This window comes from Rattus norvegicus, chromosome 2, assembly GCF_021556685.1.
Source record: "Rattus norvegicus strain SHRSP/BbbUtx chromosome 2, alternate assembly SHRSP_T2T, whole genome shotgun sequence".
Taxonomy (NCBI): Eukaryota; Metazoa; Chordata; class Mammalia; order Rodentia; family Muridae; genus Rattus; species Rattus norvegicus.
In genome coordinates this window covers 59,808,737-59,825,047 of record NC_141535.1, presented here as the reverse complement: position 1 = coordinate 59,825,047, position 16,311 = coordinate 59,808,737, and the positions used below count along the sequence as shown (strand labels likewise).

General features: G+C 41.4%; 1 protein-coding gene across 12 annotated transcripts in view; it reads right to left on the bottom strand.

Moving 5' to 3' along the window:
• Nucleotides 1-13,924, bottom strand: part of Ranbp3l (RAN binding protein 3-like) — a 60,875-nt gene extending 46,951 nt beyond the window's left edge. For 8 of the 12 annotated variants that reach the window (XM_087639821.1, XM_087639824.1, XM_087639828.1 and 5 more), the window contains exon 1: nt 13,340-13,924. In XM_087639821.1, the coding sequence (XP_087495947.1) occupies nt 13,340-13,430 (91 nt within the window). In that variant the 5' untranslated portion in view covers nt 13,431-13,924. Of the gene's footprint in view, nt 1-10,597; nt 10,648-13,339 lie in introns of all 12 variants that reach the window. The other 4 variants (XM_087639859.1, XM_087639867.1, XM_087639870.1 and 1 more) reach the window with 1 other exon arrangement.
• Nucleotides 13,925-16,311: the final 2,387 nt, after the last annotated feature.

Genomic DNA, 16,311 nt, shown 5'->3' with positions numbered 1-16,311 from the left:
GAAAAGACAGTTATAATGCTGAAAAATTATTTTACATACTTCACCAGCTCACTGCTTTTCATGCCTGTCATTCTAACGGTAGGGACATTTTCTTACACTTTCATCTAGAAACTTTATACATTTAGTTTTTATACTACACTAATATTTATATCACAACCCACCCCAAACTAACTTTTACGGTCATTTTCTGTCCTATTGAGTTATTTGGGATGTTTGTTGAAAACCATGTACGGGGCTGGTAGATGGCCCAGCAGGTAAAGACACTTGCCGCCAAGCCTGATGACTTGAGTTCAATTCCAACCACATGGAGGAAGGAGGGTACTAACACCCACCGTGATGTGAGCCTCGGCACGTGCATGCCTCCGCCCCTCCCCCTCATGAGAGAGAGAGACAGAGACAGAGACAGAGACAGAGAGACAGAGAGGGGGGAGGAGGGGAAAGGGGAAAGGAGGACAGGGACTGGGGGAGAGAAAGCACTTACTCCCTTGAACCAGGGTCTCTTTCTGAGTCAGGCTGGTGGACAGAAAGCCCAGGTATACTTCTTCCTTTGCCCACCACTGTGCTAGGGTTTATATATACATATAATATTAAAAATATGTAAATGTATATATAATATTATAGATGCACCACATATGCATATATACCCATATATACACCCATAAATGCACCTATATATACATGTGTATATATATGTATACAGACACATCTATAAGCCACACCCTGATTTTTACATAGATGCTGAGGTCTGAACTTAGTACTCATATTTTCACAGCAAGCACTCTTACCATTCAGATGTCTCCAATCCCCAAGAATAGATGTTTTCTTTTATACTTCAGTGTCCTCCTGTTCCTCTTGTCTATCTTTAAGTGCACAGATTTTATACATATTTTATTGGCTTAATTCACACATACATTATAAGATTTAAATAGATGTTTTAATATACACATTAAAATTTAGTTTGTGCCACACCCGCGGATCCCGGCCCGCAGCAGCTCTCTGCCCCCAGACCCTGTGAGAGAGAGACCCAACTGCCTGGTCAGGTGGGCACTCCTAAGGCTGCAGAGCGGAAGAGACCACCAACACTGCTCACCCCTGCCCACATCCCTGGCCCAAGAGGAAACTGTATAAGGCCTCTGGGCTCCCATGGGGGAGGGCCCAGGAGCGGCAGGACCCCTGCCTGAGACACTGCCGAAACCTGAAGGAAACAGACCAGATAAACAGTTCTCTGCACCCAAATCCCGTGGGAGGGAGAGCTAAACCTTCAGAGAGGCAGACAAGCCTGGGAAACCAGAAGAGACTGCTCTCTGCACACACATCTCAGACGCCAGAGGAAAAAGCCAAAGACCATCTGGAACCCTGGTGCACTGAAGCTCCCGGAAGGGGCGGCACAGGTCTTCCTGGTTGCTGCCGCTGCAGAGAGCCCGTGGGCAGAACCCCACAAGCGAACTTGAGCCTCAGGACCACAGGTAAGACCAACTTTTCTGCTGCAAGAAAGCTGCCTGGTGAACTCAAGACACAGGCCCACAGGAACAGCTGAAGACCTGTAGAGAGGAAAAACTACACGCCCGAAAGCAGAACACTCTGTCCCCATAACTGACTGAAAGAGAGGAAAAACAGGTCTACAGCACTCCTGACACACAGGCTTATAGGACAGTCTAGCCACTGTCAGAAATAGCAGAACAAAGTAACACTAGAGATAATCTGATGGCGAGAGGCAAGCGCAGGAACCCAAGCAACAGAAACCAAGACTACATGGCACCATCGGAGCCCAATTCTCCCATCAAAACAAACATGGAATATCCAAACACACCAGAAAAGCAAGATCTAGTTCCAAAATCATTTTTGATCATGATGCTGGAGGACTTCAAGAAAGACGTGAAGAACTCCCCTAGAGAACAAGTAGAAGCCTACAGAGAGGAATCGCAAAAATGCCTGAAAGAATCGCAAAAATCCCTGAAAGAATTCCAGGAAAACATAAATAAACAAGTAGAAGCCCATAGAGAGGAGACACAAAAATCCCTGAAAGAATTCCAGGAAAACATAAATAAACAAGTAGAAGCCCATAGAGAGGAGACACAAAAATCCCTGAAAGAATTCCAGGAAAACACAATCAAACAGTTGAAGGAATTAAAAATGGAAATAGAAGCAATCAAGAAAGAACACATGGAAACAACCCTGGATATAGAAAACCAAAAGAAGAGAAAAGGAGCTGTAGATACAAGCTTCACCAACAGAATACAAGAGATGGAAGAGAGAATCTCAGGAGCAGAAGATTCCATAGAAATCATTGACTCAACTGTCAAAGATAATGTAAAGCAGAAAAAGCTACTGGTCCAAAACATACAGGAAATCCAGGACTCAATGAGAAGATCAAACCTAAGGATAATAGGTATAGAAGAGAGTGAAGACTCCCAGCTCAAAGGACCAGTAAATATCTTCAACAAAATCATAGAAGAAAACTTCCCTAACCTAAAAAAAGAGATACCCATAGACATACAAGAAGCCTACAGAACTCCAAATAGATTGGACCAGAAAAGAAACACCTCCCGTCACATAATTGTCAAAACACCAAACGCACAAAATAAAGAAAGAATATTAAAAGCAGTAAGGGAAAAAGGTCAAGTAACATATAAAGGGAGACCTATCAGAATCACACCAGACTTCTCGCCAGAAACTATGAAGGCCAGAAGATCCTGGACTGATGTCATACAGACCCTAAGAGAACACAAATGCCAGCCCAGGTTACTGTATCCAGCAAAACTCTCAATTAACATTGATGGAGAAACCAAGATATTCCATGACAAAACCAAATTTACACAATATCTTTCTACAAATCCAGCACTACAATGGATAATAAATGGTAAAGCCCAACATAAGGAGGCAAGCTATACCCTAGAAGAAGCAAGAAACTAATCGTCTTGGCAACAAAACAAAGAGAATGAAAGCACACAAACATAACCTCACATCCAAATATGAATATAACGGGAAGCAATAATCACTATTCCTTAATATCTCTCACTATCAATGGCCTCAACTCCCCAATAAAAAGACATAGATTAACAAACTGGATATGCAACGAGGACCCTGCATTCTGCTGCCAACAGGAAACACACCTCAGACACAAAGACAGACACTACCTCAGAGTGAAAGGCTGGAAAACAACTTTCCAAGCAAATGGTCAGAAGAAGCAAGCTGGAGTAGCCATTCTAATATCAAATAAAATCAATTTCCAACTAAAAGTCATCAAAAAAGATAAGGAAGGACACTTCATATTCATCAAAGGAAAAATCCACCAAGATGAACTCTCAATCCTAAATATCTATGCCCCAAATACAAGGGCACCTACATACGTAAAAGAAACCTTACTAAAGCTCAAAACACACATTGCACCTCACACAATAATAGTGGGAGATTTCAACACCCCACTCTCATCAACGGACAGATCATGGAAACAGAAATTAAACAGTGATGTCGACAGACTAAGAGAAGTCATGAGCCAAATGGACTTAACGGATATTTATAGAACATTCTATCCTAAAGCAAAAGGATATACCTTCTACTCAGCTCCTCATGGTACTTTCTCCAAAATTGACCATATAATTGGTCAAAAACCGGGTCTCAACAGGTACAGAAAGATAGAAATAATCCCATGCGTGCTATCGGACCACCACGGCCTAAAACTGGTCTTCAATAACAATAAGGGAAGAATGCCCACATATACGTGGAAATTGAACAATGCTCTACTCAATGATAACCTGGTCAAGGAAGAAATAAAGAAAGAAATTAAAAACTTTTTAGAATTTAATGAAAATGAAGATACAACATACCCAAACTTATGGGACACAATGAAAGCTGTGCTAAGAGGAAAACTATTAGCGCTGAGTGCCTGCAGAAAGAAACAGGAAAGAGCATATGTCAGCAGCTTGACAGCACACCTAAAAGCTCTAGAACAAAAAGAAGCAAATACACCCAGGAGGAGTAGAAGGCAGGAAATAATCAAACTCAGAGCTGAAATCAACCAAGTAGAAACAAAAAGGACCATAGAAAGAATCAACAGAACCAAAAGTTGGTTCTTTGAGAAAATCAACAAGATAGATAAACCCTTAGCCAGACTAACGAGAGGACACAGAGAGTGTATCCAAATTAACAAAATCAGAAATGAAAAGGGAGACATAACTACAGATTCAGAGGAAATTCAAAAAATCATCAGATCTTACTATAAAAGCCTATATTCAACAAAACTTGAAAATCTTCAGGAAATGGACAATTTCCTAGACAGATACCAGGTATCGAAGTTAAATCAGGAACAGATAAACCAGTTAAACAACCCCATAACTCCTAAGGAAATAGAAGCAGTCATTAAAGGTCTCCCAACCAAAAAGAGCCCAGGTCCAGACGGGTTTAGTGCAGAATTCTATCAAACCTTCATTGAAGACCTCATACCAATATTATCCAAACTATTCCACAAAATTGAAACAGATGGAGCACTACCGAATTCCTTCTACGAAGCCACAATTACTCTTATACCTAAACCACACAAAGACACAACAAAGAAAGAGAACTTCAGACCAATTTCCCTTATGAATATCGACGCAAAAATACTCAATAAAATTCTGGCAAACCGAATTCAAGAGCACATCAAAACAATCATCCACCATGATCAAGTAGGCTTCATCCCAGGCATGCAGGGATGGTTTAATATACGGAAAACCATCAACGTGATCCATTATATAAACAAACTGAAAGAACAGAACCACATGATTATTTCATTAGATGCTGAGAAAGCATTTGACAAAATTCAACACCCCTTCATGATAAAAGTCCTGGAAAGAATAGGAATTCAAGGCCCATACCTAAACATAGTAAAAGCCATATATAGCAAACCAGTTGCTAACATTAAACTAAATGGAGAGAAACTTGAAGCAATCCCACTAAAATCAGGGACTAGAAAAGGCTGCCCACTCTCTCCCTACTTATTCAATATAGTTCTTGAAGTTCTAGCCAGAGTAATCAGACAACAAAAGGAGATCAAGGGGATACAGATCGGAAAAGAAGAGGTCAAAATATCACTATTTGTAGATGACATGATAGTATATTTAAGTGATCCCAAAAGTTCCACCAGTGAACTACTAAAGCTGATAAACAACTTCAGCAAAGTGGCTGGGTATAAAGTTAACTCAAATAAATCAGTTGCCTTCCTCTATACAAAAGAGAAACAAGCCGAGAGAGAAATTAGGGAAACGACACCCTTCATAATAGACCCAAATAATATAAAGTACCTCGGTGTGACTTTAACCAAGCAAGTAAAAGATCTGTACAATAAGAACTTCAAGACACTGAGGAAAGAAATTGAAGAAGACCTCAGAAGATGGAAAGATCTCCCATGCTCATGGATTGGCAGGATTAATATAGTAAAAATGGCCATTTTACCAAAAGCAATCTACAGATTCAATGCAATCCCCATCAAAATACCAATCCATTTCTTCAAAGAGTTAGACAGAACAATTTGCAAATTCATCTGGAATAACAAAAAACCCAGGATAGCTAAAGCTATCCTCAACAATAAAAGGACTTCAGGGGGAATCACTATCCCTGAACTCAAGCAGTATTACAGAGCAATAGTGATAAAAACTGCATGGTATTGGTACAGAGACAGACAGATAGACCAATGGAATAGAATTGAAGACCCAGAAATGAACCCACACACCTATGGTCACTTGATTTTTGACAAAGGAGCCAAAACCATCCAATGGAAAAAAGATAGCATTTTCAGCAAATGGTGCTGGTTCAACTGGAGGGCAACATGTAGAAGAATGCAGATCGATCCACGCTTATCACCCTGTACAAAGCTTAAGTCCAAGTGGATCAAGGACCTCCACATCAAACCAGACACACTCAAACTAATAGAAGAAAAACTAGGGAAGCATCTGGAACACATGGGCACTGGAAAAAATTTCCTGAACAAAACACCAATGGCTTATGCTCTAAGATCAAGAATCGACAAATGGGATCTCATAAAACTGCAAAGCTTCTGTAAGGCAAAGGACACTGTGGTTAGGACAAAACGGCAACCAACAGATTGGGAAAAGATCTTTACCAATCCTACAACAGATAGAGGCCTTATATCCAAAATATACAAAGAACTCAAGAAGTTAGACCGCAGGGAAACAAATAACCCTATTAAAAAATGGGGTTCAGAGCTAAACAAAGAATTCACAGCTGAGGAATGCCAAATGGCTGAGAAACACCTAAAGAAATGTTCAACATCTTTAGTCATAAGGGAAATGCAAATCAAAACAACCCTGAGATTTCACCTCACACCAGTGCGATTGGCTAAGATCAAAAACTCAGGTGACAGCAGATGCTGGCGAGGATGTGGAGAAAGAGGAACACTCCTCCATTGTTGGTGGGATTGCAGACTGGTAAAACCATTCTGGAAATCAGTCTGGAGGTTCCTCAGAAAATTGGACATTGAACTGCCTGAGGATCCAGCTATACCTCTCTTGGGCATATACCCAAAAGATGCCTCAACATATAAAAGAGACACGTGCTCCACTATGTTCATCGCAGCCTTATTTATAGTACCCAGAAGCTGGTAAGAACCCAGATGCCCTTCAACAGAGGAATGGATACAGAAAATGTGGTACATCTACACAATGGAATATTACTCAGCTATCAAAAACAACGAGTTTATGAAATTCGTAGGCAAATGGTTGGAACTGGAAAATATCATCCTGAGTGAGCTAACCCAATCACAGAAAGACATACATGGTATGCACTCATTGATAAGTGGCTATTAGCCCAAATGCTTGAATTACCCTAGATCCCTAGAACAAACGAAACTCAAGACGGATGATCAAAATGTGAATGCTTCACTCCTTCTTTAAATGAGGAAAAAGAATACCCTTGGCAGGGAAGGGAGAGGCAAAGATTAAAACAGAGACTGAAGGAACACCCATTCAGAGCCTGCCCCACATGTGGCCCATACATATACAGCCACCCAATTAGACAAGATGGATGAAGCAAAGAAGTGCAGACCGACAGGAGCGGGATGTAGATCGCTCCTGAGAGACACAGCCAGAATACAGCAAATACAGAGGCGAATGCCAGCAGCAAACCACTGAACTGAGAATAGGTCCCCCGTTGAAGGAATCAGAGAAAGAACTGGAAGAGCTTGAAGGGGCTCGAGACCCCAAAAGTACAACAATGCCAAGCAACCAGAGCTTCCAGGGACTAAGCCACTACCTAAAGACTATATATGGACTGACCCGGGACTCTGACCTCATAGGTAGCAATGAATATCCTAGTAAGAGCACCAGTGGAAGGGGAAGCCCTGGGTCCTGCTAAGACTGAACCCCCAGTGAACTAGACTATGGGGGGAGGGCGGCAATGGGGGGAGGGTTGGGAGGGGAACACCCATAAGGAAGGGGAGGGGGGAGGGGGATGTTTGCCCGGAAACCGGGAAAGGGAATAACACTTGAAATGTATATAAGAAATACTCAAGTTAATAAAAAAAAAAAAAAGAAAAAAAGAAAAAAAGCAGAAAAAAAAAATTTAGTTTGTTTTTTGACTTCTTACTCCCGATTATCTTTGGGGTTTTTCTATCATCCCTTAGTAAAATCACTTTAAATTCTTTCTGATATGTAAACCTTTTATTTCTTCTAAGGAAACTTAGTTCACTGGCTAGAATCTTCAACATCACTTTGACTAGAAGTGGTAACAAGGAGCACCCTCAGGTCTTCACAAGGCAAGTCTTTTGTCTTCTCTTATCCATGACATTAATGTTGCTTATCTCATAAATGGTCTGCTTTCATCAGGTTAAGAAAGCTCAGTTCTATTCTAAATATTTTGATCTTTATTTTGCCAATTACTGTTGAGAAGTTTATCAATTTTATTGTTTCCCAGGAACTAGCTTCTGAGAACCAAGGATAGACAGATTACTTCCTTAGAGCTTTATTCTTAGGCTAGAAAAACAAGCAACATTTGTTTCTTTGATTTTCTTAAATATGCATTCAAATAGCAAGAAATGTGGCCTTGAGCAACTGTGGCTTTTTTAAAAGGTGGTAAAATATACTTGCTACAAAGTTTATTCTGTGGCAAGCATTCAGTTCAGAAGTCATGGCATCGGTTCAGCTCACCTCCAGACCTCTTTCTTCCTTACAAACTGAAACTGTATCGTTAAGCCATCATCCACTACCCTATCTATCAGGGAAGTTTACTGAGGTAAAGATTCCAACACTAGGTACAAGCATGAACTCCAGTCAAACGGTTTCCAGGCAGAAAGCTTCTCATTTCCCCAACTCTTTAAAAGTAATCCATATCCATCTCTCTTAATGAGTGAAGATAAATACCAGTAATACTTCACAGCTCGAACGAAAGTCACTTGAGTCTCTTCAAGGCTCCCTTTTGGTTGCAGAAAAACAGAAATAAGTGTCCACACCCGAGTCTGCATCCATTTTGACTATTTATCACTCATACAATGTTGCACTGTTTGTACAGCATCATTGTTTTAGGGCCACAAAAGATCTGTTTGGAGAACCACCACATGGTTTCATGATAACCTCATCTAAAGGAACTGCACATTTATAATTGTGCAGTAATGACTACAGTACCGCTTCGTGCAGTGTGTTTATTCCATTTACTTCCTAAGTCCCCTAGGTAACAAATGGAGTGCATTCATACCCAGCCATAGAAGATTTGAAGAAAACAGTGCACTCAGAACAATCCAAGTGTAATGTGTACTTTACAGCCTGTCTAAAGGGTTGAAGAATATTAGCTTAGTTCTTTTTTTTTTTTTTTTGGTTCTTTTTTTCGGAGCTGGGGACCGAACCCAGGGCCTTGCGCTTCTTAGTTAAGTGTTCTACCACTGAGCTAAATCCCCAGCCCCAAGCTTAGTTCTTAATACTTAATTCCTCAGAAAACCCACATTTGAAATCAACCTTGGGAGAAAAAAACGTGTTTGCCTTCTCAGGCTCTGACATTCATCTATACGATGGTAGGTATCATTAAAATGTGTTGATTACAGATGAAAGGCTAAGAGCATTGGCCTATATTTCTTTCTTTTTTGTATATTTTTATTGAAAATAGATTTTTTTTCAAACACTATACTCTGGTCGTGTTTTCCTCTCCTCTAAGATATCCCAGTTCCTCTATACTACCCCTTCCAAAGGAAACCAACCCTTTCTGTTTCTCATTAAAAAACAAACAGGCATTGGAGGATGTCTTTCAATTCTTGACTTTTAGGGAAAAACTTTGAATGAGCATAAATCACAGACAGAAAATTGCCAAATGTAATAAATATGTGTACTTTGTCCCGATTTCTTTCACAGTGCTTCACAAACTTTGAATTTTCTGAGTGGCAGATGTGTCTTTGTTTTGTGAATGAAATGGCAATTAGACTCTTAGATATTTTTAAGGATAGCACTGGTCACATTGGAAGACTAGGCCTATTATTGGAGGCTGAACTGTTCAGCTCCTGCCCACTGAAGGCATCTAGAAAAGGGATGATAGCTGAGCCCCATCACATGATCAACGACATCATCAATCACAGCGACACAATGCAACTCATATGAAAACTTCAGACACTGACCAGTGGATCCTGCAGGCTAATGAATCTATCAGCATATGGGAGCAGGGCACAAACTGACACCCTGGAGACCAGCTTCTGTGCTCATAATCCTCCCAGTCTTGCAACTCTTACCCAGTTAATAATCTGCATCCTCTGTCGTGGAATAGTGATCGAGTAACACAGAATTCTGTCACCCATCCTGGCGAGTTATCAAGTCTTGGGGAGGACTGGGATGTTTTGAATTTGTTGCTGGCTGATCTTGCAGAGGCACGATTAGTTTGCAAACTCCTAATGATGAGTGTCTGAAATGGGGCAACCTTGTGTGATCAACGTGTGGAGTCTTTACTACCTCTTGGTAATGTCAGAATTGGATAGAACCACAGGATACTCAAAGACTCGAGGTCAGAATCAAAAGACACAAAGAACCATTCCAAGGCATTTTGAATGCTTGTGGAAAAGTTTCTTTGATACGAACCTATGAAAAAATCAAAATATTGTAACACTAAGGTACACACTTTGGAAAACAGTTACACAAAACATAACTAGCATTCAAAATAGCCCTTAATTATGATGTAATCTTAAGAAGGTCATTTATGCTTGGGGGGGTCTCTCTATACATCTTTAGAATGAGGTATTTACCCTGAGTTTTAGAAGCTCATTTTATGTGTCGATTTGGCTGGGCCATAGTTCGAATTTAACAGTTAGTCAACATGTCTACAAGTGCTTTGAGTGACATTAAAATGTATTAACTTAGGATGTAGTTCTCCACAATGTGCACAGGCTTCCCCCAGTCATCTTAAAGCCTGAATAAAACAAAAGATTGCCCTCCACTGAACAAAAAAGAGCAGGCAGCATCTGATCATCATCATCATCATCGTCATCATCATCATCACATTTGTCGAGTGCAGTAGGTGAGAACATAGATGAAGCCATGTGTAAATCTTAAAGCACAAGAAAACACAAGGCTGGCTGCTGGTTTGATATACGTAAAACATAATGAACTTCACAGATGTAAACATTAACACTTACCAGTGTTGTCCATATTACAGATAAATGGATGAGAAATAGCAAAGAAGAAGCTGTAAGGTAAGAGGAGGTAGAAAGAGTAAGGGGCTAAATTTCTGTTCTGGACAAATTTAGTGTCCGTCATCGAGAGTCAGCTCAGGGTGGACAGGAACCTTAGCTTAACTGGCTTAGTTCATTTATCTACCAAGCGTGTGACACGGTGCTTTACACAGTTGCTGCCCAAGTCGTCAAAGAGTAAATAACTTTTATCTATGCAATCAACCAAAATGGTATATTTTCATGAGCGACCAAATAGGAAGACTCAAATATCAAAATTAAAATAAAATACATTAGCACACTGACTGTATGAAGGGCTATAAATATAAACATATACTAAATCTGGCCACGCTTCCATAGAGTTACATATGAATGAATCAGAACCCACAAGGTAGATGAGAGCTAGAAGATTGGCCTGGCAAAGTGAGGCCAAAGGACTCATGTTCCTATGTGTTTCTGTATGTTCTCCACCAATACATGCAACATACAAAATAGGGAACTTGTCATGGTGAGACGGAGCACGGATGGATGCTGGCAAATGAAGCTGGTGTACAAATCCAGGCTGGATCCACTCAGGAGGCAATGAATGGCATTGCCTCCTTGGACCTTTGCTGAACTTTGCAAAATAGCAAGGTGCAAATAGAACTTTGGGGAAACCATTGCCGCCACACTGAATGAGCATCTTTAAACCCCAAGACTGCAATAGACGTAAACGTGTGGGTTCTAGGAACTGGGCTGCCACTTAGCAGGTCACATGTCAGACCTCTAGATGACATTTCTTGTGGCACTCAATAGCTCATCTGGGTTTCATTAGCACGCCTCACAACTTCAGGGATTGTGGTTTTGGTGGGCATATATTTTCAGGGTTGGCTACAGAGGAATGTGGTTGCTTTCAAAACATTCTGAGTAAAGAGCTTCAGGCTGGGAAAAGAGAAGCAGTCGTCTTGGTATTTTGGGAATCATGTCATCATAATGGTATTTCCAGGCTCCTCTGGATATGGTCAGTAAAGGAGGAGCCATCAAGACAGCTGTCCTTAAATTAAAACAACAGAGGGATATTATTTTCTACTTATAAAATTGGAAACAAATTTTAACACTGATGCCCAGTCTTACCAGGATCATACCCTTTCATTCAGTACTGGGGAGTGGAAAACCACTTGGCCAGAAAAAAAAAAAAAGAGTTTAAAAATTGCATAATCTTTAGAACATATCATTCTCTAAGAATTTACCCCATGAAACTAATCGTCTGTGCAGTTGTAACTATTAATTTATGCTGAACTGGGTTAATTTTAGTGAAAAGTGTCTGACATTGCCCACTAAAATAATCCTGGAGAGAGCTTATATAATGACGTAAGAATTTGGCCGTCAGGTATTGGCATTTAAAGGGCAGTTTACAGAGTACTATGTGCCAAATAAGTCTAGCCTTTTGTTTTCAAAAGCAAGCAAAAGAACAGTCCAAACACGTACATTGAAGAAGAGATCAGGCTGCCTATTGAAATATTCACAGCAGGCATCTTTAGGAAGTTACTCACAAGACTTTTTTAAAACTCACTTTTCTAGGCTCCTCTCACCAAATTTCCTATTGTAAGTATTACATCTGAATTGTGGGAGCTGAGGCCTTGCACATTTTAAATAAACAAAGAGCAGCAAGGGAAACACAGACAAAAGGAAGGTTTTCTAGTCACACGCAAGCCACGTGGACAGTGTGTGTCTAAGGCTATTGGTTCAAAACTACTTCTTTTAAACTAGGTGGTGCAGCACTCTCTGAAAAGTTTGCACTGGACTCATTTCACAGGAATTATCTCCTGTCCCTACTCTGCTAAGCCCCGTGTGGCATGAGGTCACTCGGTTCAGGTCGGGATTCTTGCAGGGAGGTGGCTTGAGACATAGACCAAATGTTAGCACACTGATGCTACCCTGAACGTGGGAGGTTTCAGTTCGTTAGCGACTACCGACCACAACAGTGAAATCCAAAGCTGGGTGTACAGAAGATAAACGAGGAGCTCATGCACCGTATATCCTAGATCCATGGCAGTCTGCAAGAAGTTAGACACTTGGGAAAGTTCTTAACCACTGGGGGGGAGGGGGGAGGTGGTGCTGATGTCATCAGTTCACAGCCTTTCCCACTAGTTGCAGTTCTGTCGTCCTTAACTAGAGTAATATTTGGTCTATTTGTATCAATCATCATCCATCATCCGCCTGGGTAGTCAATGCTTTTAAAGATTATTCATGGAAAACCTGGTGTTTAGATGTCCATCGAGTAAAATGCCACACTGTCTGTCCCAGATCTCTTTGGACTATAAAAATGAATATCAAAATATGTATTTTCCACAATGAATGAGTCAGAGGTCCTCACCAAGCTAGTTTTTAAGCAAAGCTCCTATCAGTGGTAGGACATGAGAATAGTGTCAGGCTAACAAAGCTGCTCCTGGGTAAATTTCTTCAGTAGCCAAGTCAGCCTTGCTCCAGTTACACACACTCTACACAACAGACAATGACTAGAAGTCTGAGTACATGTTTCCAAGGAATACATATTCTTGAAAGTCTTTCAACTATTGATAATCCTTTAAATCAACAGTGAGGCCATGTGAGCCCACTGTCCAGCCTCGCTATCATTCTTCCTTCCAGAGATTCCAGGCCCTTCGCCAGCCCACCCTTTCCCAGACACACAAACAGTCAGAAAGGCTGGACTTTGCTTTCTAGACCCACCTTGTGGTTGCTGCTCCTCCTGCACCTTCAGCTGACAAGGGCGCACACTGGTGAACAGGTGGCTGTCGTCTTTCCTTGGTGTTGTAGACATGGCACCAACGATCTGGCTGTGGCTCGGGGACCGCTAGCGCATTTCGTCTCAGCCAGATATCTAAAACTGTCTTCTTCAGAAGTCACTTGGAAAGAACACAGAGGCACGCGCAGATCTTGCCTTGCATGTAAAATATTTACCCCTCGAAGAACATGCCAGAGTTTCTCCTGGTTAAGATTTCTGCAGTAAATATTTACCAGTGTTGCACCTCCTGTCTACCAAGATGCCAACTTATTTGGCTGGAAACACGACTTAATTCTTAGTTTATTCCAAAGCGCCCTGAAACTTTCTCCTTTAAGAACGTACAAAAAGAAAAGATGTCTCTCAGCGAAATTAGCTCTCTTGGTCAGTTTTAGCCGTTTTCAAGTCCTTCTCTGATAGGACGTTCAGTCCCTCTAGTATAGAGAGGACTGCCAGAGAATCGTACAAGCAAATGGGGAGAGTGCTGCAGGGTTAAATCAAGGTTTAAATCTGCCTGGTTGGAGTTCGCCCCTGTGACAGCTGGATGTGTACAGTTCTTAAGGGAGGCTGGAGGGGGAGGAGTCTCAACTAGCTGATTAGCATAGAGAGGCAGGCGAGAAATGGCATTCTGATTGCTTTAACGAAGTGACCAAAGCAGGGATTGTAAAGATGTCCTGATGACACGGTAATTAACCACCTTCCTTCTGCTGCGTTGTCTTTAAAGCACAAGCCCAAAGCAGGGCTTGAGCAGCACAGATATTCTCGGGCACATGTGAAATGGAAAAGGTACAGCTGGAGCTGCTCATGAGCTCATGGAAATGTACTGCAGGAACTCTCGGATTCCGTAAACAGCTCGGAGGCTCCCTGAGAGGACCGTTATGGGGCGGAAGCAACTATTTAGAGTTCTGCAAGAGAAATAAACACACAGACACTACCCAGAAACTTACCTTTGCTTTCCCGCACAGTCTCCACTGCAGCCTCTGGGTTGTAAAACAAGGCAGCTTGTGAGTTCACTCGTGCTTGCCGTTTCATTACTGTTGGAAAGCAAACCCCCAGACTCCTTAGATTCAAGGAAGTCATAATGAACATCGTAGGTCCTGCCTTGCACCATGCAGTACTCCTTGTAGATTCGCAATGGAGGTAGAGTTAAGGAAGCCGGAGCCGTCTGCAGGCTGAGACTTTCTGCTCATATTTGGAAATTGGTATTAAATAGCCTAATAAAGTGGCTTCCTCATGATAACCTGGGGCAGGGGGGATTGTGTCTCTTGTTGTTTTCTTCTTTACCCTAAGGCAATCCACAATTTCCCAAGCACATTTTCATTTCTGAAAACTCATGAAATGCATAAATTACCTCACCTTTGTAATTCCTGTGACTAATTAAAGTGAATTTTTTTATTATATTTTGGGTTTTATTTGACAAAATTGTCACAAAGATTTAGAGTTGAAGAAGTGGGTTCCTGGGCACAACCTGAGACATAAAGTTAAGTGTGGAATCTACATACAAACATACCGGTATTTTTGTGTGTGCACTCCCATTCACACATGTGTGCATGTGTGTAACTTCACAGAACCACAGATGTGCACACCCAAATGTGTGTGCATAAGCACACATGTATTTCTTAATTCTCTGTTCCAAACAGAGAGTAAAGCCTTCTTTCACGGAGCTGGTGTTGCCTTCTTTGATAGACAGCAGCTTTCCTGTAGGTCTGTCTGAAGTGCTACAATGTTAGAGAATTGGGCTGATGCCCCAGGACTCTTATGGTTCTCCTTTGGGTAACACTGTGCAGTCGTTGGCGGTGGCCCTATAATCTGCACCAAGGGTGCACCTGAGTTACTGCCCTGAGCTTTGAGTTACACTTGTAGCTGCTCATTTAGGGTCGGTGTTCTAGGTTCCAGTGGGTGGATCCAGCCTGGCTGAGTCTTCCGTGTGACCGAACGGAATAAAGCACACCAAAGGTCCAGAATGGCCATGTCTTTCGCAGGCACCTCTTTTCCTCACCTTTTAGAAGCACCCACCAAGTTACTCCAGAGTAACCATGCTTTACTCTACTTTTTGGTTATGAAGAAAGCAAGACACTGGAAAGGTGAAGTTGCTCAGTTCAAGAAATAGGTGAATGACCATTTCCATTGTTTTTATAATTTGATTAAAATATATTGTAATCTCATAAAAGTCACTTTCCCTCACTTCAAAGAATAATACTGACTATGCGTGTGCAGTATATGCACATGTGTGTGTGTGTGTGTGTGTGTGTGTGTGAAGTATGTGTGTCCAGTATGTGGGTCTGGGTATATGCATGCATATGTGTGTGTGTCTGGTATGTGAGTACACATGCCTAAACATGCATGTGTGAAGGCCAGAGCTTGATGCCAAGTATCTTCTCTCGTCAACGCCCACCCCATATTTTGAGACAGGGTTTCTCACTGAAACTTTAGCTCACCACATTGGCCAGACCAGCTGGCCAGCAAGCCACAGAGCTCTAGGACTGACATTATAGGTGTCTGGGCAGGACTAGCAAACTCAAGATAAAATGTTTGTACACCAAGCACTTTACCTGCTGAGCAGTCTCCCAGACCCCCACAGACTTTCTCTATCCTGTCCTTTCTTCCTTTCTGGAAACCTGCATCTTTGTGCTCTCCAAAATGTAGAGTAAAAGACCTGTCAGCTGCTACTCTTAGGGGAGATACTCAGAAATTTGGTATCTTATGATTAGAGTTGACAGTTGAACAATCTAAATGGTATTGAGTTCACTGGAGAATTCTCTCTTCTCAGTTGAAACCTATTCACAAAGCAGAAATGCATTACCCTTGACATTAGTCCTCAAGCAAGTTACTTGTTTAATGTACAGCTTGCCTGGTCTCAAAACATATTTGCAATATCAAGTCTACGGATAAATTACTATTTTTAGTTTTAGTTTAGTTT